The sequence below is a fragment of the Papio anubis genome, chromosome 6 (genome assembly GCF_008728515.1).
Source record: "Papio anubis isolate 15944 chromosome 6, Panubis1.0, whole genome shotgun sequence".
NCBI classification, from domain to species: domain Eukaryota; kingdom Metazoa; phylum Chordata; class Mammalia; order Primates; family Cercopithecidae; genus Papio; species Papio anubis.
The window spans coordinates 155,379,589-155,402,463 of NC_044981.1; the positions used below are offsets into that span (position 1 = coordinate 155,379,589).

Sequence of the window (22,875 nt, forward strand, 5' to 3'; positions counted from 1 at the left end):
ATAATGTATTACAATAGAGGGGAAACTTTTGATAACACTTTTAATTTAAAACCTACCATTATTTTTAAAATAAATGCTCCAACATAACGTAGTTCTGAAGGCCGCAGTATGATGTTATACACAGAGCTATATTTGGTTACCAAACTTTATATGCTAAAAAGGAAAAGAAAGCACTACTTATGTTTCAGCTTTTGATCGTTCAGCCTGATCTTCCAGGTAAGAGGCAGAATGGCATGGCCTGTGGCAACCCCCAGTTTGCCCCCTCCCAGGGCATGGCAGCAGTGAGTTTTCAGTGCAGGCGGTCCTGTTGTACCCCTCTCCTTCCCAGCCTCCCTACCCTGGTCAGGGCGGCAGGTCATAGCTACTGGAATGTTTCATGTCAATTGGCATTTTTTCCTGAAGGCTACACATTCCCCGGTGTATGCTTCCTGAAGGGTTTGTTAGTTGAGGCTTGTTCTCCACGGGTCGAAGTTCATCTGATACTGTCCCATCCTGAAAAGTGGGTACCTTGTGAGCTTAGATATCACTGGATTTGTACATATCTGAAAGCAGTCTTGTAATTGGCACGTTGCCAATGGTTTTTTTGAAAAACACTTCTTCTATAGTTGATGGGCTAATAGAACGTAAAGCTGGCAAAAGCAACAGGAGTTTTCCAAAGCGACAGGGTTGAGTGGGATATCTGGAATATGAGAAGCCATGAAAACAAGGTCAGAGTCCATTACTCATGGAAACTAACGTGTTATACTTGAACATACATCATCTCCTGCATTCCTGATCTGGGTGTCCTGAATAACACAGTCTCCCGCAGCAGAGTTCTGGACAGGCACTGTTGTCCCTGTTTTGCAGGTAGACTGCTTGAGGCAGGGAGACCATAAATGATGCTGCCAAAATCACACAGACACTCTCTCTACATTAACAAAAGGATTGCATTTTGTTTGGGGAAAAAAAGAATTTTAAGAAACATAGTACTAATTTTAAGCCAAATAATAAATTTAAGATTTCCATTATAGAAAATGACCAGGACGTTGAGGATAAAGCTAGCAACAGAATACACATTTTCAAATTCTCAGGACTCCTTCACAAGGCTATTTCCCTCACATAAAATGGCTTCTTTTTCTAAGCAATTCTCCAAATTATTATTCAGGCATTATACTTAGTCTCTCTCAGGAATAATTCCATCCTTATTACACTGCAAATTAAAGACTAAGTTCTGTTGGGGCAGTGCCACCCAACTCTCATGTCAATGAAATTGGCATGTAATTAAAGATGTGAGAAATTGCTTAACAATTTCCTCTCTTGATGTCCAACATATATCTGTGCTCAGATGTGCAAGTTCAATCTTCTGCTGCCTTTAGATGCCTGCACCCACCTCCTCACTGCAGCCCTGATACTTCTTCAGCCAATAGTTAGAATTAGATATCAATATACATAAGGAAGGCTCCCTCCACTGAAATGAAACACCCAAAAAACTGACCTTCCGGGATACACATCTGTGACTAAGCTGGGTTCAACCCAGGCCACAAGGTGCTAGAAGCTAAGGGATATCAAAATTCCTTCAAAGGAGTCAGGTGGCTGTGTTTAACTACCGAATAACTCCACCCTGCAAATAAAGTTCAGGGGAGCAACTTTCATGCTTGTCTATTTAGCTTTGGGCACATAAGAGTCCTTCTCTTCCACAGAATACAAGGCTTATAGTTCATTCTGGGCCTCTCAGGACCTCAGCTGACTCTTTCACTGCCCAGCTTCATGACCACCTGGGGACAGGGGCCACCAGACCACATCTAGTAGTGTGGTGTGGAAATGGCGAAGCTTAACTACGTTTAAAAAAAAAACAAAAAACTTAAATCCTACCACTTGTTCTCCTTGTTGAATGTATTTCTAATGTTTCTTGGAAAGTAATCCCCAAATCCATGTCTCCCTTTCACATTGGCCAGTTTTTTCTTCAACAGCTCTATTTCCCTTCCCAGGACCAGGCATAGTAGAGATAATTCTGCAGCAAGTTGGAGGCAGTGGCTGCCTGGACGACCTCTGCCATCTGCGCATCCACCCAACATGCTGAACGTTTCCCATGGTGATAAACCACTGCGAGAAATCATCACCTTCGGAAACGATGAATTTGGGGGAATCCATAGACAACCAGCTCCTGATTTTCTGCAAACAGATTACCCACTCATCTACTCTCCCACTTATTTTATTCTCTAGTTGGGAAAGGGTTGGTTAGTCAGTCAACAAAAATTAATTGTCTATTATATGTAGCATACGGTACTACCAGAAATAGCAATGTATGAGGTCAGGTGTGGTGGGCTCATACCTGTAATCCCAGCACTTTGGGAGGCTGAGGCAAGAGCATCGCTTGAGCCCAGGAGTTCAAGATGAGCGTGGGCAACAAAGCAAGGCTCATCTCTACAAAAATTCACTGGGCACCTGTAGTCCCAGATACTCAGAAGGCAGAGGTAGGAGAATTGCTTAAGCCTAGGAGGCAGAGGTTGCAGTGAGCCACGACTGCACCACTGCAACACAGCCTGGGCATTCAAAACAAAAATATATGTGTGTGTATGTGTGTGTGTGTGTGTGTGTGTGTGTGTGAGAGAGAGAGAGAGAGAGAGACAGACAGACAGACAGAGAGAGAGAGGGAGTCTGACTAATCAAAATTATTTTTTAGAATATCTATGCCCTTGTCTTCATCCATTAGCATCAATAATTGGATTTTCTTTCAGGTTTAAGTGTTTTAGGTCTATTATAGATTTGCACATTTGATCTTCAGTATAGCATATAGTTTGTGTGGAATGTCAATTCCTAGGCTCCTTCTTACATCCTGGATAATTAGAGAAATAGCTTAGAGAGCTGTAATATACAATTAGGCTCAGTTTCAGTTTGCATGTTAACTTTTCATTTCAATTTCAGATTTTATTTTTCTAGACAGGAAAGTGCTGGAGGCAAAAGTGTTCACTGATTTGAAGGGCTAAGAAATAAGGCATAGTCATTTTTGTCACATGTATGACCCTAGATATAAATATTAAATTACAGCTGTAGCTGATAACAGAATGAAATAAGAATTCCATAAAATAAGAAATTCCATAATTCCATTATTTAATAAGAAATAAGATACTTATTTAATATTTACTATTCTAATATTTAATAGAAATAATACGAATTCCATGGCAAAGCAGATGTGTTTTTTCCACACATGATTTTCTTCTTTTGGGGTGTTGGGGAGATGTAGTTTCCTTGCCATTTCTCTAAAATAGGCTGTTGTTAACCCATGGTTGAATTCTCTTGGGCCACCCTATCAGCAGCTCCCGGCACACCAGGCTCCCCTCCTCACTCACCTCCCTGGCACTTCCCACAGGACACCTACCAGCTCCTCCACCGCTCTCAAGACACAACTTCTCTCCTGCTGAAATCCTCCTCCTATTGAAGGACCAACTCTCATGTTCCTTCCTCCACCAATCAGACTTTCAGCCTTTCCAATTGTCCCTCACTCCCTCTGTCTAGGATTCATCTCTCACACTCTCCACATTGCTTTCCTCTCTTCTCTATTTGGATTGGAGTGACACTGCTGCCCACTGCTTGAGATGATAAGGGGCAGTGTCTTGCTCCTTCTGGTATCCCATAGTGCCCACCTGCAGCCCTGCATGTGGCCAGTACTCGGCAAAGGCTTGACTGAATCAATAACTGGATACCATGTTCTTCTCATTTTTAAGTTCTTTTTTTTTTTTTTTTTTTTTTTGAGACGGAGTCTTGCTCTGTCGCCCAGGCTGGAGTGCAGTGGCCGGATCTCAGCTCACTGCAAGCTCCGCCTCCCGGGTTCACGCCATTCTCCTGCCTCAGCCTCCCGGGTAGCTGGGACTACAGGCGCCCACCACCACGCCCGGCTAATTTTTTATATTTTTAGTAGAGACGGGATTTCACCGTGTTAGGCAGGATGGTCTTGATCTCCTGACCTCGTGATCCGCCCACCTCAGCCTCCCAAAGTGCTGGGATTACAGGCATGAGCCACCACACCCGGCCTCATTTTTAAGTTCTTAATACCATAATGGTTCTAAATGTCAAAGGTCAGTTAGGACATACAAGTTAGTTTTTGGTTTTTTGTTTTTTTATTTTTTTTTTGTTTGTTTTTTAGACAGAGTCTCACTCACTCTGTTACCTGGGGCTGGAGTAGAGTGGCACACTGCACTCTACTTCCCACGCAACCTCCACTTCCCAGCTTCAAGCGATTTTCCTGCCTCAGCCTCCCGAGTAGCTGGGACTACAGGTGCATGCCATGACACCCAGATAACTTTTATATTTTTAGTAGAGACGGGTTTCACCATGTTGGCCAGGCTGGTGTTGAACTCCTGACCTCAAGTGATCCGCCCTCCTTGAACTCTCAAAGTGCTTGGGATTACAGGCGTGAGCCACTCTGCCTGGCCTACAAGTTAGTGGAAGTACCCAGATTATGTACTGCTCCATTTAATAATTTTGAACAAATATTAACTGCCTACTATATATATTCTGTAATTCCATATGCATTAAAAATTTCAAATCCTGGCATTTTAATTTGGAAAAACATATACGGGTGCACTATCAACATAGTTTCAGTGATATTCCATGGACAGGGAACAGTTTTATTCATTTAGTATTCAAAAGAGGGTTTATGATAGAAACAGGGAGACCTTAGCAGAAGTGGTATCACCCCAAATGGACAGAGTTGACTTGGGATTTCTCTGACCCATTAGTTGAGGGAGGCATTAACAACCTCTACCCATTTGATGTATTTATTCCCACCACAGTGTCTATAGCTGATGTTGAGATTATGGAGATGGGCTTTCGCAGGTTCCTTTCAAATCAGCCTAGAGAATAGCAACTGTATTCCAACCTCAAATCTACCACAGTCCTAACTCAGGAAACTAGAAAGGTTCCATTTATCTTTAAAAGCCAGGTTTTTTGTTTTTTTTTTCCTTAATGGCATAATACAATTTGTACTTCTTTTTTTTTTTTTTAATTTTTGGTGGAGACAGAGTCATGCCATGTTGTGCCCAGGCTGGTCTTGAACTCCTGAGCTCAAGTGAACTTCCTGCCTTGGCCTCCCAAAGTGCTGGGATTACAGGTGTGAGCCGCCTCAGCCCCCAGTCTATACTTCTTGATGGGCTTGCCCAGTGCTGGGCCAGGAGGAGCTTTGTTGGAGCCCCAGTCTCTGAGAATTCCTACAAACAGTCAAGAACAGCCTCTGCATGTGGGCCCTGCATGGCCAGAAGTAACCTGGTAGATGTTATGACTCAAAATAACAGATACCAGTCACCAAGGCCAAACAACAGTTATGATAGGTGAAAAGATGACTTCTCTAGGCTGGGCATAGTAGCCCAGGCCTGTAATCCCAGCACTTTGGGAGACTTAGGTGGGAGGATCACTTGAGGCCAGGAGTTCGAGACCAGCCTGGGCAACATAGCAAGACCTTGTCTCTACAAAAACTTTAAAAATTAGCTAGTTGTGTCAGGCGTGGTGGCTCACACCTGTAATCCCAGCACTTTGGGAGGCCGAGGCAAGCAGATCACAGGGTCAGGAGTTCAAGACCTGCCTGGCCAACATGGTGAAACCCCACCTCTACTGAAAATACAAAAATTAGCCAGGTGTGGTGGCAGGCACCTGTAATCCCAGCTACTTGGGAGGCTGAGGCAGGAGAATCGCTTGCAGGCGGAGGTTGCAGTGAGCAGAGATTGCACCACTGCACTCCAGCCTGGGTAAAAGAGTGAAAGTCCATCTCAAAAATAAATAAATAAATAAATAAATAAATAAGCTGGGTGTGGTGGCATGCACCTGTAGTCTCAGCTACTCAATAGGCTGAGGTGGGAGGATTGTATAAGTCCATGAGTTCATGGCTGCAGTGAGCCATGCTCACATGCCACTGCACTTCAGCCTTCCAGCCTGGGCAACAGAGCAAGACCCTGTCTCAAAAGAAAACCTCTCTGGAAAGTTCTCTCATCCTTTCATTTGAGATTGGCATCTGAAGAAAGGCACCTGTGTTTTCTCAAGGATGATGTGGCCACTCTCTCACATACCAACCATGACACTCTGGGCTTCATTTTTTTTTTTTTTTCTTTTGAGATGGAGTCTCACTCTGTCACCCAGGCTGGAGTGCAGTGGCACAATATTGGCTCACTGCAAGCTCCGCCTCCCAGGTTCACGACATTCTCCTGCCTCAGCCTCCCGAGTAGCCTGGCTAATTGTTTTGTATTTCTCAGTAGAGACGAGGTTTCACCATGTTAGCCAGGTTGGTCTCGATCTCCTGACCTCGTGATCCACCTGTCTTAGCCTCCCAAAGTGCTGGGATTACAGGCGTGAGCCACCGTGCCTGGCCTGGGCTTCATTTTTGACCCCTCCATACCCATTCACACAAATGTTGTTCCATTATTTTGATGGATTAGTTTGTTCCACCAGGACAACTGTAATATGTCTGACAGTGCTTTCAGTTTGATCATCTAATTAGATTTGCTGCTCTCACCCACCCTGAGAGATAGGTAACGACATGGATTCTCCCTAAATTAACTGGCTGGCAACAAGATAATTAGTCACAATGTCTGAACTGGCTTATTACCGCCTGCTCAGACATTCACAATGGAGGCAATTTTCTTAAGTGCATGTTCAAGGCAAACAAGGGTCACCTGGTATGGATGTAGCTGTTGAGCGTTAGCTGAGCCTCATCTTGAAGGGCCGCAATGGCAGCAGCATTCCGGAAGCTTCTCAGTTCAGAACCACTATGTGTAGGAACTAGAAATGAAGACCAGGAAACTGTGATAGACAGCATAGAAATTGCATCTGGGAGCCAGGCACGGTGGCTCATGCCTGTAATCCCAGCACTTTGGGAGGCCGAGGCAGGCGGATCACTTGAGGTCAGCAGTTTGAGACCAACCTGGCCAACATGGTGAAACCCTGTCTCTACTAAAAATACAAAAATTAGCTGGGCGTGGTGGCACGTTTCTGTAATCCCAGCTACTCGGGAGGCTGAGGCAGGAGAATTGCTTAAACCCAGGAGGCAGAGGTTCCAGTGAGCCGAGATGGTGCCATTGGACTCCAGCCTGGGTGACAAGTGCAAGACACCATCTCAAAAAAATTTTTTTTTAATTAAAAATAGACAGAAAAAGAAGAAATTGGGTCTGGGAATGCACCTCTGTGGAAGTGGATGCCCAGCAAAACATGCAGGTTCCCATAGCAATCAAAAATGGGGCCAGATTAAGATTATCAGCTCCCTTGAAAACCATCACCTCTTTTTGCAAAGGTCAGTTCAAACTTCGAGATGGCTGAATTAGTGAGGTGGCAAAACTGGGGAAGGAGAAGAAACAGGGGTCTGTGTCTGCTTACCGGCTTTGAAAGTGACGATGCATTTTAGACAGGCAAATTCAGTAGCATCTAACCGGAGTTGTCTAAATCGAGCCACCACCTCTTGTAAAGCCTGTATTTCAGATATGATCTTGTTCAGCTTCTGGGAATCTGTGTTGTCACCGTTCATGCCTAGAATAAAAATATGGGATAAATACTCTAATATGAAGGCATTTTCATGATTTAATATTGATTTTTGACAAAATCCTGCATATCAATATCTATTCAATTGTCACTCTAAGATATCTGATTCCATGTAAACTGGCTATATTGTATGAAAGTTAATATAAAATCTTCTCTTGGATGATAACAAACACAGTAATTTGCATTTAAATAACAATGCAAGCAGTCATGAATACAACAAAACAACATTATTTGCATTTAAATATAGATTTATAAATGACAGGTATACTCTATTGTTCAGCAGGAATTTGTTATTCTTTACATGTTGTTCTTTTTTCAGTAATGTATTTTTATGGTAATTTCTACAACAAAGTCATTAAATTGTGCAATTCTTACCAGATACAGCCAGTAGAGTGTTAGCATCAACCGGAATGGCCCATTGTGCTATTCCTAGAACAAACAGTTCTCTCCAAGCATCTTCCAAAAGCATCAGCTGTCATACAATAGATGTATAATATAATATAGTGTGTAATTTATAAATTTATAAACAATTTCACTATGTAAATTTCCATTATTTTAAAAAGTGTTTTAAATGCCTGTCTTGGTAATTTTTTCTGAATATTCTAGCTTTCCCTTATTTTCCCATATTTTCCTTTTGAAAAGGTGCCTATAGATATGCACATGGATTTGAGAGTCAGCCATTCCAATTCTCCAAAGTTTCCTGCTCTCAGAAAAGGATTTGCCCTTCTTGTCCTTGTGTCCACCCATTCCTGACCACCTAGAAGCTCCTCTAGAGACCGAGGCTTTATGAAATGCCAGCAGCCCAGCAGGTGGATTCCCCTCACAGAGAATGCTGCTATTAGCAGGGTTGAGGATTCCTCAGACACTTGCAGAGCTGGGTCCCCATCTTCCTGGAGGGTTGAGGGGGCTGGGCTGGGAGAGAGACAGAGATCACTAATTCCCAAGAGGCATTCGGGGGAAATCAGGGTGTAATTATGTTAATCGGGTTTTGCTGAGTTTTCCTCGTCTCACTGCTTGATTTTTCTGAGACCCATAAATGGACAGCATCAAGGTGCTTGTCATTTTTATTCTAACACAATGTGCTACTGAATATTTAAAATGAAAATCTGTCTCTTTTTCCAAATTAATATACCAGATTCCATTTCACTGCAGTTTGCTCTTTGTCGAAGGATTTCTACCAAAGGGCTAAGTGGCAGACAGTAAGTAAATTTTGTTTGGGTGAGAGTATACAAATACTTGTTTTGGAAAAAAAAAAAAAGCCAATCTATATATACACACACACAAACACACACACACACACAGCAAATGGTTAGAGTTAAGCAGTAAACCTGTTCAAAGATAGGACCTAACTACCTTAAAAAATCTCAAAACTAAAAACCAGCCAATTCTAAATGATTTATGTAAAAGGATTTCTTTTGGGAGCTAAGTGCTGAATCATGAAGGCTTGTAACCAAAATCACAATTAGACCAAAGGGTTTAATTTTTATATGTTTTATTTTTAGTTTTATTGCATTAAGTACAGGAAATAATTGTAAAATGCAAGGTAAACAATATCTAATTCTGGCCATATTTGAAAGGGCAGGCCATGAAAAAAAGAACATCTCATGCTAGAAGATGAAATGCTTTTAGCACATTGCCTGATCTTTCCGTGGGAAACATACTTCATATAAAGGGCCACTATTATGCTTTAATTAGGTATGAAATGAATTGAAGAAATAAATCCTTTGCTTTTAGAACTACATATTAGCCTTTTGGAAAATTTGTCATTAATTCCTGTGAATGCACTGGTAACAGCCAACGGTTGAGAACACTTTGTTTTCTTTCCTTCCTTTAAGGTTAGAAAAATGTTAGCATTTCTAATATTCCTAACAACAAAATTTCTGGGTCTCAGTACAATACAATACAATGTTTCACTGCACACACTTTTTCTTCCTTTGAATGTCATTTACAACCACAGAATTATGCAAAATGCCTATTTGTTTACAAAATGTCTAAAAGCACATGAAGAACATGAAGAATCGAGGAAGATCCTAGCCTGCAGGAGGTGTGCACTGTGCCTCTTGGTCTTACAAGCTGATCAATTAATGACCAAAACTGGGAGCATCACAATGGAGAACATAAAGCTGAGAATATAAATAATAACATCAGTTCCGAAAATCTACTACTCTTACCACCTTCTACTTCTCTCAGTTCCAACGCTCTTAGTAAAACATTGTTTCATCGACAGTTTTAGAAAATCATTACAATTTTAAAATTGGTATTATATTTGCTCTTTCAATCAAACAGAAAGAGGTAATGTTCTTGTATGTGTGTTTTTCATAGACTGGACCCAGCTTTTCTGAAATAATGTAATTGTGTTTCTTACTAAGGATCATATAGGTAGATATTTTGAGCCCATGGGAAGAAGCAAGTAAAAACAAGTAGTTTCCACATTGCTGTTAAGAATGGATGCCTGCCTTGGGTGGTTTACCCGGGGATGGAGTGAGTTTTATAAGACTGAGTGCTACTGCTTCTTTCCCAGCTCTCTTTTTCCCAAGGCCTCAGTGCTCTGGTGGTCATACCTGGTCCTGCAAAGACAGCGTGGAGAAGGCTGGCACACTCTTAGCCCACTTGATGCTCATGAAGAGAAGTCTGGCAGCTGATTCACACACTGACTCTGTGGCCACTTCATAGAGATACATTGGGGTCCCATTCACTTCATGGGGATACTGGGTGGGGAAGAAAGAAAGACACCTAGAAGTGAGGAAACCACAGCTTTGCAAGAAGAGACAAACTTTTACTTTCTAATTAAAGCAAGGAAGGGCATAAAAAGGAATTTGGATGTTTTGCTTAAACATGCAGTTGCCATCCATAGGCAAAAAAATCAAACATCTCTATCTATAGAGTCTGAAAAGTAATACTGGTTGGGGGAGGTCCATTTCCATTCTTTGGGAGCCTCTCCCTTCCAGAGGGTCCTCTGGCTTTTCTATCCCCTGCAGCAAATTTTCCTTGGGCTGAGCCAAGTGCCAAGTCTGGCTCCCAATTTAGACAAGAGCTGCTTGCATTTGTGTAAATAAAAATAGATGTGAAAAAGTATAAATTAATAGGCATCCCAAACACAAATATGCATATGAGTATTTTTAGAAAGGATTAGTATATTATGGAAATATTTCAATTAGACATCTTAATCATTCACAGAGCATTCCCATTCATAACTGACAACATATTCATAACACTACTTCCCCGAGCTTATTATACACATCAAGGGTAAGAAAGCAATATTAAATATTGTGCGTGTGCATGTGCCCAGGTGTCTGGCTTCCCTGCAGTGTGCGGCTGCAGCTGGCCCTCCTCTGGGGGACATCCTAGCCCCTCATCGACCTCGAGGGGGGGTCTTAGTAGGTATCAGCTGGAGGCCTGGAGGGTAGGCCTTAGGTGGCAGCCTTTCCAGGTGGTTCAGGCTGGGCCCTGCTCCTATGGCATCAACCCTGCTGTAAATCCACCTGCCTCAGAAGTAGGTGAGGAAGCATGGGAAATGAACTCAGATTCCTCAGACTGTTCTAACAGTGTGATCTCCACATTTCTCTCTTGTGTTAGAAACTCATGGCTTTGCCCAAGAGCATACAGGCCAAGATCTGGAATTCTGGGGCACTTCCTCCAGCTGTAGCCAACTCCTCTCCTCTAAAAATGAACGTTGGTTCTTCTGGCCTTTAGGAACACCTGAGGCTGCCCTCTGGGTTTAGACGAGGGCTCCACCTACCACCGATCACCAGTGGGTGTTTCCTAAAGGTGCAGGTTCCTGGACTCCACCCCAAACTTGCAGAAACGAAATTTCTGGGGGGATAAGATCGGGACTGCACACTTGTAGCCACTCGGAGGTTGACTCTAGTGTGCACTCAAGTTCGAGCACCCCTGGCTGAACAAGGCAGAGCAGGGGGGCTGGAGCTCCATGCAGAGACCAGCCAAGCACCCTGGAGTTCTCTCCCCAGTATGCCTGAGCCGCATCACAGCTCAGAAGAACCGGGTGCGTCCCTCTCCTCCATTCGCTGGCACGAGTCTCTTTGGGCCCAGCAAGGCCGCTGACCTTGGGCGTGGGCTGAGCCAGGCTCACGAGGGTCTGCCGCTCAGGGGTGGTGGACACCGCGGCCAGCTCCAGGCCGTGCGGCTCCAGCTGCGTGACCGCAGTGAAGAAGGCCGGCGCTGGGAGCGCCGCGGAGGGAAAGTGCGCGGCCGCCCCGTTCTCCTCCTTGTGTCCACGGAAGTAGAGGGCCACTTGCTTGCGGATGGTGGACGTCCGAGGCCCCCGCTCGTGCTGCACGGCTGCAGAGGCAAACAGAAACGTATGCGGGCCATCAGAGACGTCGCGACACAGCTGCTGCGGCGCTCCCCCCAGCCCCGCCCCAATGTCAAGTCTGGGCAGGCAAAACCGCCCAAGAGGTGAAAAGAAGAAGAGAGAAGGAATCTGAGGGAGGAAGGGATTCTGAGATCGTCTAACCACTACTCTGAATAGATTCGGAAGCTGAGACTTAGAAGAGGGGCCCGTGCTCAAAGTGCCATGATAATGGCAGAGCCTCAAGCAAGAGTAAGTGTGTTCTCGGTCGGTCCAGGGCTCCTCCCGACCAGGGAAGGGGATTCGCAGGGAAACCAGAGACCCTCTGGGCCGGAGTGGGCAGGTATACTCGCCCCCATCCAAAAGAGAGGGAGCGTCGTGCACGCCAGACACCTCGTCTCTGCAGAGACTTTTCCAGCTCCGCCCAAGAACAGCCCTCCCTACCCCCAGGCCCCGCCCCCAGCGAAATGGCTTTTGGCCTCTGAGGGCCGCAGGAGAAAAGGAACCGAGTCCCGGGATTGCTAGGGGATGGAAAGAGGGAGAACCCGTCTCCTAGTATGCTGGAGAAAGGCAGGGGAGATGTGACAATTACCACCAACAGTTTAAATAAACAAATTAATTCAGGGCAATCTTCCGCCCGCCGAGCTTGACAACTTGTCAATACACAAGTTCAACAGGTTGGACGCTCCCTCCGGCTTCCTGCGCCGCGGAGGAAGGGGCGCTCTCCTCCTGGAGCTGCCACCCGGCCCGAGCCGCCTCACAGCAAAACCCACTCGCACCCTGTTCCCAGGCCCCACGGTGTCCTCCAGCCCATTACCCTCGCCCCCTGCCTGAGCCTGGGGCGCCCTCGACAGGCTGCAGCGGGGGCCGCAGCTCGGACCGTACTCCAGGCCCAGGAAGCACTCTGACGTCCTGGTTCTTGCTGCTCTGCGTTTAAGAGCCTTGGGAGAGCTGGGTGTCCGAGGCACCCACGGGCGTCACCCTGCCTCTCCAGCCCCCTTTCCCTCTTTTCTGTAGAACAGAGAGAAGGCCCTGGAAAAGCTCACATCGGCCCAATGGCCGTACTGATCTTGAATTTGCAAATGGGCTGGAAATTGCGCGTTTTCGCGTCTCTGCCCTCCCTTTTCCAACACACCGCGATCTTCCAGTCCGTATGATCTCCTCTCCGTGAGACTATCCAGACTTTAAGATCCTAGGGGAGGCTAGCAGGCTTAAGGGTGGCCACGAAGGGCTGCAAAGAGGGATTAGGACCGGAGGTAGAAAATGCGCCGCGATCCCCTAGAGAGTGGGGTCCCCCTAAGGGCTGCCTTTGTGGAGATGACTGTGTGGCGCAAGTTCCTGATGTGGGCATGGGTCTTGCCCTGGGGAATTCTAGGGGTCGCCAGCGGCTCCTGCTGACAGACGGGAAGGATACGACTGAAAGCCCGAGGCCAATTCCCAGCATCTGGAAAGAAGTGCTCCGAAGTTGATTTACATGCATAGGAGTGCTGAGTATTTTCTGTACATATAATTTCCTTACTACTCAATCAACAGTGGAATAAAGGGATGCACTGATTACCGTCTTTGTTCATGTTGACTTCCAAACACTTCTTCAGCCGACACGCCCTGCACTGGTTTCTGTGCGTCTTGTCCACCGGGCAGCCCCCCTGGAACAGAGCGCAGGGAGTCAGCGGTCCCCCTGGCCTTTAGGCTGGAGACCCGGAGCCGGCACCCGGGCGGGGAAACGGCGTGGAGGCGCGACCTTGCCCGACCGCAGGCCCTGGAGCCCCGAGCCTGGGCCTGCAAAACGCGAGAGCCTTGGGCATGAGCAGGGCCAGATCAAGAAGGGGCTGGGACGTCCCAGGCTACTTCAAGAGGGCCAGTCCCGGACCCCAAGAAAGCGGACAAGGGGAAAACGTCCTTTTCCAAGCAGGTGAAGGATAGAGAGCCGGGTTAGCAGACCCCGCAGCCCTGCGGGGCCCTGGGTAGGGGAATTTCCGCCGGTCGCGGAGTGGTGGAACAGAGATGAGACTTCAGGACCGAAGACAGCGACTTGGCCCCAGAGAAGGAGGCCTCTGAGTTCCGTTAAGAGCTGGCTTTTGGGTCAGGATTCACGCCATACCGCCCTCCCGCCAACGATCCTTTCTGCTTTCAGTACTTGAGTCTACCTTTTTCTGCCGCTTTCTGGGCAAGCCCGTTTATCTATCAGATAAATCTCTCCCATTTATTCTTCACTCTCCTGTTACCTCACTTCTGCTTTTGTATGAAGCCAACCTTATTATCAGCCAGTTGAGAGTTGCCTTAAATACTAGCCTTGGCCCAGGTGCATAGAAACACAGCCCTTCCTGGAAGGTGAGGGGTTAGGAGGGCAAGGCCTAGAGAAGATGAGGGTGAAAAAGGAAGAGCTCAAGGCTTGAGCAAAATACAGAAATGCCCACTATGTAAACAGGACCAGGAAGGTAATGTGACGGACTGTCAGTCTAAATGATAATATGGACTAAGAATGTTAGCATGGTAACTGAAAAAATAAAGGTAGTCACTTCTTTAGAAATATTTATCTGAGATGCATGAGAAAATAGATGTTTTACCTAATGCAATTTTCTGAAAAAAAAAATTAGCCATTGAAAGAGGAAATCTGCAGATAAAGTTTCCTTTGGAATTTATTCAGTGTTAGGTGTCATTACTGAGGGGACATGTGCATGGATACATAAAGAGTCATGTTCATGAGTTTTATACACAGAAAATGTTTAAGACATTGTGTGTTCTCCTATATTTATAGAAGTTGCTACTGTTACATTTGTAGTGAGGAAAGATAATAAATGTATTTTTATTTTGCTTCATAATCTCAAAAATTCATATACTCTGAAGTTGGAGTATTTTTTTCCCCCGAAGCCCTTTAGGGGAAAATTACACATCAGAATGCAGTTTCATGAGTTCATGCTTCTCCAATTTAAAATATGATGATTTATTTAAAATAAAGGTGGGACAGATGTTCACATCCATTTCTAAATGTCCCCATTACTGTTAATCATACATTGGAATATAATTTAATCTTAGAATAAGAGAGAAAGGAAATAATTTTGGGATCCAAAGTGAATCATTTAGGGCATCTTTGCTGGCCAATGTAATAGTTCATGGTAAATAAGTTTTTTAAACTTATTATTAAATGTAATCATATATCTATCCTCAGATGGTATCTTTCCAGTATTCTTATAAACATGCAAATGCAAAATGGAAACCTTCATTAGTTCTTAAGTGTGTCTTCAAATCAGATCAAATGTATATAAATATCTAGTGCCAGAGGGAAGGATGAATGCCTCAGCTATGATCATTTACTCTCCTTGCAAGAAGAACACCAGGCCTGATGAGTCTATTATCAGTCCTTTACAAGCACTTGGACTGATATCAATATGCTTGAATTGATAGCCATCCCCTTTTAAAAGATCAAGCACAACATCAGAGATCTTGATTTTCCAATTCTGTTCACTGCATGAAAGCAAAAGACAATCTAAGTAGAAGTTCGTTCAAATCTGACAACCCCCAGTAATTGCACAATCCTGTGGAGTTATTGGGATACAGTCCTATGCATGTAAAATGTGATGTGTCCATATGGTGAAGCTAGAAACTGATACAGTATCCAATTAAACAGGTAACAGGGCTAGAGAGCTCAAAATGTATCTCAATGTAAACATCTTCTGTTTTTGTGGTTAATCCAAAACTATTAGAAAATGATATGAGCAGACATGACTTCAGAAAAAGACATCAGAACAATTCGCTAGCAGCAGGCAATGTATGCGTGTGTATACATGTACCCTATATTTACTAATTAGTGAAAAGTGTTTTACTATTTTGTTACCAAAGGATGACTCCTGACTAATGCACCCTCAGGGATCTTTCCAGGAGTGAAATGGAAGCCTCTGTGCTGAGGGTCTGAGTGGCTGGTAAGGAGAAGGCAAAGTGTGGGACAAGAAGGTTGATCTCCTTAGTTAAAATCAGCCTATTACTGAGCTGGAAACTGAGTCAAGGGGTTCTGCTCACTCTTTCTAGAAGCTTTGGCTCATACTGAGCCCATGCCAGATTCCTCTGTCTCTTTGAGACAGTTTTGCCTACTCAAGACCAAAACAACCAACTGGGTCCATATTCTAAGCAGAGAAGGAGAACAGGGATATGGAAGCTTGAGGAGGATCCCAGTTGCACCTTCCTTTTGAATCTTCTCTTCTTCCTCACCCTGCCCTTTTCTGACAAGGCACAGCTAAGGTCACATGGGTGCTGAATTCCCACTGCCCACTTCCAGAGCAGCCCTGATTCTCTGGAGTCGAAAAGGCACAACTCCTCAGAAAGCACTGCCTCTCTTCCAAGTGGCCAGCACTCACTTGGTGGTCTCAGCTAAAGGTGGTGGTGACCTTGACTCAGATGTCTGTGTGCCACTTACTTCTGCATCCCAGGCAAGTGATAAGGGGCCTGAGCTTGATGCTGCTAGGAGTGAGGGTGGGGTGGGCAGGCACAATAACAAAGCTCTTTCTCCTGCTGGCTACTTGTGGTTTAGATGCTAAATTCTTTAGGTCCCTTGGACCAGCTTTAGAGCCACTGGGTGTGGGCCTTAACCAGTGTCAAAATCTGTCAGAATTAAAAAAAAAAAAAAAAAGTGTAGGGAGGCTCTAGGACTTCAGACTTCCTTCTATAAACTCATATCTTCCTTACCTCTTCCCGCCTTTCCCCAGCCAAAGGGCCTCCAAGAGTTGAGGCAAGAAGGAGGGGAGAGGAAGGGAGAGGTCAGGGCTGGGTCTCTCCTCAACAGCGTGGAAACTCAGAGGAGGCCTTGGCACAAACAAAAGAGTGAGGAGGCAGCAGAGGGGAGCCGAGCAGTGCAGCCCTGGCTAAGGTACCTGGTTTCCAGATTTGCAGACATACGTCCTATTCCTTCGGATGCTCCGTTTGAAAAAACCCGAGCAGCCGTCGCAGGCGTAGACCCCGTAGTGTTTTCCCGAGCTGCGGTCGCCACACACTTTGCAGGGGATATCTAAAATGCGGCCTGAAATCGCAGGAAAGACGGGGAAGGGGGGAAGGGGCGAGAGGGAAAGGAGGGCGGAGAAGAGGGAGAAAAGGGGAGAGGGAGAGAGAGATGCTAAGCAATCTGACCTCTGAAGGGATTAGCACCGAAGCTGCGGTAAAAGCAAATAATGAAGTGATTTTATAGCCAAACTTTTTTTCCTTGAGCAAGTGTCAGTTTCCTACAATGAGCATTATTCATGCACCGCTACATGTATTTGGGTCTCCTCTAATCGCCGAGACCCATTTTGGAATAAAAGATGACAGCAGGCCCGGGCGGCAGCGCGGCCCTCCACTGCCTTTCTGCTCCGCGGAAAGTTTGGCCGCCTCCCTCCTTCGCTTTTGCATTTAACAGAGAAAGTTGTTAGTGAGCGCGCGAGGAGACAAACTTGAAATGTAAAAGGGAAAAGAAGAAAAACAAACACGGCTGGAACCAGTGGTGGCAGCTGGAAGGCAATCGAGTTTTCTCTGAGCTCCGCCGGGCGGTGTTATTATTAGGATTATTATTGTAATGCTAATACTTGGATTATTAATGATAATAAGGGTAGTGGTAATTGGCCAACTTTCGCTTTACCTATTTAAAAAATGCTTGGTGAGTCGCTTTGGAGAAATTATTTCTTTTAGGAAAAAATTATTTTCTCCGCAAAGTGGTTCAGGGCTAGGCAAGGGAGAGGGGAGCGACGCAAGTTGTTGGTTCCCTGCCGGGTTAGCTTGGGACAGGCGTTCTTCTCCCTCCATTTCCTAAGCCCTTTCTCCCTAGACGACTGGCCTCCACACACTTGGTCCTGTATGGGTCTCTTCCTCCCGGTTTTTCCAGTGCTGTGTGAGCCTGATTTTTTTAAAATTAAGAATCTGACCGATTTTTCTAGGCTGAATCCCCCACCCCCCATGGACCCCACCTCAAGAGCACTTTCCCTGGAATCCCCTCAAGCCTGGGGTGGCCACAGACCCTGGAGGAGTGTCAGGGAGAGGGTAATATTTGGCCTCTTTAGAATCTTTGGTAATATTTGGCCTCCCTTTAGAAAGGGAGGAATTCTTTTCCTCTAAGGTTCAAGAGTCCAACAAGTGCCTGAAGCGGTTTATAGGGACTTAGAAATGCTTCCTCCCGCAAAACAAAGGGAGTATTAAACTGTTAATTAACACTTTAATTTTAAAAATAACAATAGTTGATAACAATTGACTTATTAACACTTGCTTTTCTCTTCTTCTACCCATCCGAAGACCTCCAGTTTGGGCCCCAGCGGCCTCAGGCCTCCCTGAAATTCGACAGCTTCTGCGGAAAGCGCTTGGGTTGGGGACTACGATTAGATTGGGGTGGGGAGGGGCGGCAGTGAAACATCTGGGCAAGGGGAGCAGGGGAGGTGAGGGCGTGGCGCGGGGAGGGCCTCGAGGCGCCGGAGGTGTAAACTTGCTCCTGGAACCCGAGGCGTCCGGGCGAGCTTGCACCCTGGGTCCCAGCCTAGTCTCAGGTGGAGGGGGTGGGAGGAGAGAGCGCGCGGGGGACCGTGCTTGGGGGTGGGGGGTGTTCGGTAACGACCAGGCTCGGCCGGGTAATTACAACCCCGCGGCAGCACCTGCCTATAGAGCCACCAGTGACCCGTCAAAAAGAGTAGCATGGGAATTCGGACGGCGACAAAGGCGGGCAGGGGAGGCGCGCGGCGCGGCGGCCACCGGCTCAGCGCCCCCTCTCCCACAAGGCGGGAGGGGAGATTGTGCTGTGGGAGGGAGGGGCTGGAGAGAGCCAGGCGAGGGCACAGCAGGTCTTGTCCTCCACTCCTTTGGGCCTGTCACTGCGCCCAAGGGAGTTCCTGGTCGCTCAGGAACCGGGTCTGGAGCTCCGCCGCACGGCACTCACTCTGGAAGCAGTAAACTTGGTTTCCATATTTTACAACCATCCTCTGCATAACACGCGCCCTCTGACCGCTCCAGGGTCCACGTTTGGGGCCCAGCAGTACTGTCACCCCAGCTGTCCTCTTCCCCGTGGCACTGTTGAAGATGCCAAGATGAGTGAGTGGGAGGAGCAGTGATGGGGTCTCTTTTTCCCCACTTCCCATCCGGACAGGAAGCCCATGACAGCATCGCTGGAGAACCCGACAAGGGTGGAGGGAAGACCAGCGCAGGGTGGGGGCCCCTCCTCGGACTCCCCCGCCCGAGCTTCCGGACTGTTGCCCCCTAGGCCACCACCAGTGCGAGTCCTGCCTCTGCGCAGACCTCCGAGCCGCGGCTCCTGGGGCAGATTAGAGACAGGCAACCGGGCTGGGGCGGGGCCCAGGAGGGAGGGACGCGAAAATTCCGGGGCATAGCGGGTCTGTGCCTCAGACTCCGCCACCCAGCCACGTTAAGGTGACTTGGGGTCACGAGACAAGCTGGTTGACCCCGTTGCAAAGCTCCTCTCATTTAGCAAGCCGAGTGAGCTCCGACGTGAGGCGAGCCAGAGTTTCCTGAAGCTGGAAAACCGTTCTTAACTTCCCTCGCCAGGGGGTCCCCTCGGGGCTTTTTGTGTGTCATAATTGCCTAAAGATATATGGCAGCTTCGATTACTGTAATTACCATCAGAGACTGTTGAAAGAAGTTAGTCTGGGCTGCAGGGGTGACTGGCCAGGGTCTCGTTACCACCCAGGCGGGGCTCCGGGTGACATCGCTCTGCTCTCCAGCCGCGAGAAGCCGGGCAAGGCGGGGGCTGCAGCTCTGGCTGCTCGACCCAGTCCTGACCCGGCCCGCTGCGCGCCGACCTCCTCGCCGCCCCGGGCCCGAGGGACGCAGGTCTCGGGTTGGCTGCCGCCACCGGTTTGGAAAGGGCCTAGATGCAGCGGCGCCACGGGCGGGGGCCTCTGTCCTGCGGGCCTGAGAAAGCTCAGCAGCCGCGTCCCGACCTGAGCCGGGGCTGGAGGCTTCCAAGGCCTCCCTCAGGCTCTTGGGAAGTTGGAACGGCCAAAGTTTCCGCAATGAGCCCACTGTGGTTTTTCCCCCAAAGTCTGGAGGGTTGGCCTGCCTCCTAGTCCACAGCAGGGGCGCAGCCGCAGGCGGGCAGAGCTCCCCGCTCACCCCTCCCTCGCCTCTGAGGCCTCACCTTTCAAGGGCCCCAGCGGCTCCGCACCCTGAAATGGACGAAAGAGCCCGGTGCTCCTTACTTCCAGGGGTGTAGGCGAGGGCCTGTCCCGGGGCGAGCGAGCTAGGAGGCCTGCCGAGACCCGCGGGCTTCAGTTTTTGCAACGGAGGCTCAGAATGCAACAGAAACGGCCTCCTGTACCTCCTGGGAAGGACACTCACGCCCGGGAATGCGGGCAACAAAAATCGAGGTCGCTTTGCCTCCTGGAAATTCCAACAGCGAGGGCCAGAGTAGGCCCGAGCCTAACGGGAAACTCAGTCCTGCGCCAGGGTCCGCTCTGCATTCAGGCCGCGGTTAGGGCTCCTTCTCTGCTCCCTCTGCCCCAGCTCGAAACATTTCTCCTTCTCTTTTTGTTCACGTTCATTTTACTCTAATTTTTAAAAGATCAGCACCCAAAGCAAAACCAACGGACAAAGTGAAAACACAACCTCCTTCTTGGAGGGGGGTAGGAGGGCGGGAATTGCATCCCACTTAAGTGAGACTTCATTACCAGTCCTCAGAAGTATCTCCGATTCTCCCAACTTTCAAAGACTCAGGACAATGAGGGCGAGTGAAAGGGGGAGGGGGCGGGAAGGAACGCATAGAGCGCCAAAAATGCTATCCGCGAAAACAACACCGGCAGCAGGGCAACTTCGGGATATGGGGACTGCGGCAGCAACGGTCGTCCCCAGCCTCAGACCCTGGAGCCCTCAGCCGTGGGCCACGGGATGGCGGGAACAGAAATGCCCCCGGGAGATCTGAGCACCGTGGTTGCGCCTGCTCAACGCTGGCTCGGGCCTGCACATTCTTGGGTTCCGCAGGCACGGTGCAAGCAAATGCCCTCGCACACACACTTAGCCCGGCGCTCCTGAGTCTCGGGGTGGTGAGAGGTCAGCTGCGGCCTGGGGTTCGGAGAGCCGGCAACTAAGGAAGTTCGAGAAAGGAAAGAAGCGCACGGAGTGAGCAGGCCGAGCACTCCTGCCTCTGCTGGGCTCCGGCTCGAAAAGTCCTTGGGATTAGGGATTTGGTCCTCTCTTTGCTAGAGTGGTTCGCCATACTTTAAATTCCCCAGTTATGACCTACGCGGATTTAGGATTAAGGAAAATGTGACTTTTAAATTGTTTCTGCTTCCCAGTTTGCAGGATTATTTGAAATAGCTAGAAACGGGGTGCAAAGCATTCCATTCAAAATCCGCTTTGCACAGAGTTGCTTTTGCGCGCTGGAGCTCGGAGTTTTGAGCGAGTGTGTTATTGTGCTATCGCCTGAAACTGCGGCCCAGTTCCCGCCCCCATGGCTCCCCCCACCCAGCACCTGGCGGCTAAATGTAGGCAACTCATCCGACTGGTGGGCTGCGCGGGTCGTAACCTTCTCACCGCACCAGACAGGGGGGATCAAGCAATCCAGAGGCAACGAAACAGCTCTCCCCTCACCACGAAATGCTCCAACTCACGGTCTACAGGGCTGGGCCGAACGCACACGCCCGTTGGAGTCCCGGGGCTCGGAGTCGCAGCGCTCCAGGCAGGACCTCCCCAGCCTCCCTGCTCGCCCGCCCCAGGCTGCGCGTCTAGGCCCCACGGCGGCCGGAGAGGTACCCACTTGTTGATCCGGCCGGCTTGCTCATGCTGGCTGTCCCGGGGCGGAGCGGTTGGTGGGCGCTGCCCGAGTCCCGGCCGGCAGCGCCCGCCTCGCCGCTCGGCGCCGCCGCTCTCCAGCCGCCCTCCAGCCTGCAAGGCTCCTGGGCAGGACAGGTGGGTGTCAGTCGCGCGCTGCGCTGCTCCCTGGGCGCTCAGAATTCGTTCCACAGTAGAAATTTAAGCATCCTTAAGTTTCTTCCCGGCTCTTGCAAAACCGCAGCTGCTGGGAATGCTGCTTGATATGGACACACACATGGACCGACAGATGAAGAGATGGACAGGAAGACTGAGAAAGAAGGGAGAACAGCAAGAGAGGGATGTTGAAGGACAGAGATGGAGACAGGAAAATGGCCTTCCTACGGAGCGAAATCCCTCTTTTTCCCCATTCCTGTAACTCAGTCTTCAATCTCTCCCTCTACATAGGTATGCAGAGTGTGGGCAATCTCTGCCGACCGCTGGTCTCCCAAGGAAAGAAGGAAAACACAACCGCAGTCTCAGAGGCAGACGGGCTCCGCGCTGCCGGAACCCAAGCGCAGAGTGGGGTAACTAGATTGCTGGGAAATCTTCCGAGGGAAGAGGCGGCCAGGTCCGGGTTTCCGGGGAGAGCCGCGCACGCAGCGGCGAAGGGTCCCCGAAGTTCATTACCCCGTGACTTTGTGCCTGTCGCTGCGGGCTGGGTCCCCTGTAATATCTCCAGAAGCGCTCTGACAGGCAGCCGCGGGGAGGGGAATAGGGCGTCCCTGGCCCACTTAGCTTTTCCCCCAACTCCTGGCGGGGTCTGACGTCAGCCATGTGCGGGGAGGGGATGGGAAGAGGGAGGGGGTTAAATGCTAATGATATTAATGAACCTCCAAGCGGCTCCCAAAGAAAATGCAGGCGCTCTCGGAGCTTACGAGTTAGAAAGTGTGAATACGGGAGTGTGGCTCTGTGCGTGCGTGATGGTGAGGACGGTGCGGCTCGTAATAAAAATGAATTCGTATATTTCACAGCAAGAAGGAAGGGGAGGGGTGACGGGGCTTTCTCAAAACGCTTTTCCCCCTCTCTCCAGAGTGCCAGATAGATTCGCGGAAGAAATTGGGTGGCTGTGTGCTGGCGTGTGATTGTGCGCGCCGGACACGGCCATGTGAGTTGGTTCATTCTTGGTCCCGTGCCCCTTCTGTTGGGTAAAACTTGGATCTGGCCCGAGGTGAGTAATTTACTCATTTTGCACATATCTACGGAAAGTCAGGGCTGAGGATGGGGTCTTCCGGAGGTTGCGCGTTCCTTCGGCCTTCGCGAGGTGGGTTTGGTCTCCAGCTGAGGGGAGGGTGCCGCCA

General features: G+C 48.4%; 1 protein-coding gene across 1 annotated transcript; it reads right to left on the minus strand.

The window, feature by feature from the left end:
* Window positions 1–516: 516 nt before the first annotated feature.
* NR2E1 (nuclear receptor subfamily 2 group E member 1) lies at window positions 517–21,546 on the minus strand. Its single transcript, NM_001168986.1, has 9 exons — window positions 21,522–21,546; window positions 16,675–16,820; window positions 13,368–13,455; window positions 11,564–11,799; window positions 10,062–10,208; window positions 7,876–7,972; window positions 7,339–7,488; window positions 6,642–6,747; window positions 517–679 (listed from the first exon to the last, which is right to left on the minus strand). Exons 1-9 carry the CDS (start codon window positions 21,544–21,546, stop codon window positions 517–519), a joined length of 1,158 nt encoding a protein of 385 aa, NP_001162457.1.
* Between the last annotated feature and the right edge of the window lie 1,329 nt (window positions 21,547–22,875).

Bases quoted from the DNA above. Each gene is read 5' to 3' on its own strand.
- NR2E1 (NM_001168986.1), bottom strand. From the start codon at position 21,546: ATGAGCAAGCCGGCCGGATCAACAA. The intron at 11,800-13,367 runs GTAATCAGTGCA...TTGCCTCTGCAG, and splicing joins AGTCAACATGAACAAAGACG to CCGTGCAGCACGAGCGGGGG. The intron at 680-6,641 runs GTGACCCTTGTT...CTCATATTCCAG, and splicing joins AACAGCTACATCCATACCAG to ATATCCCACTCAACCCTGTC.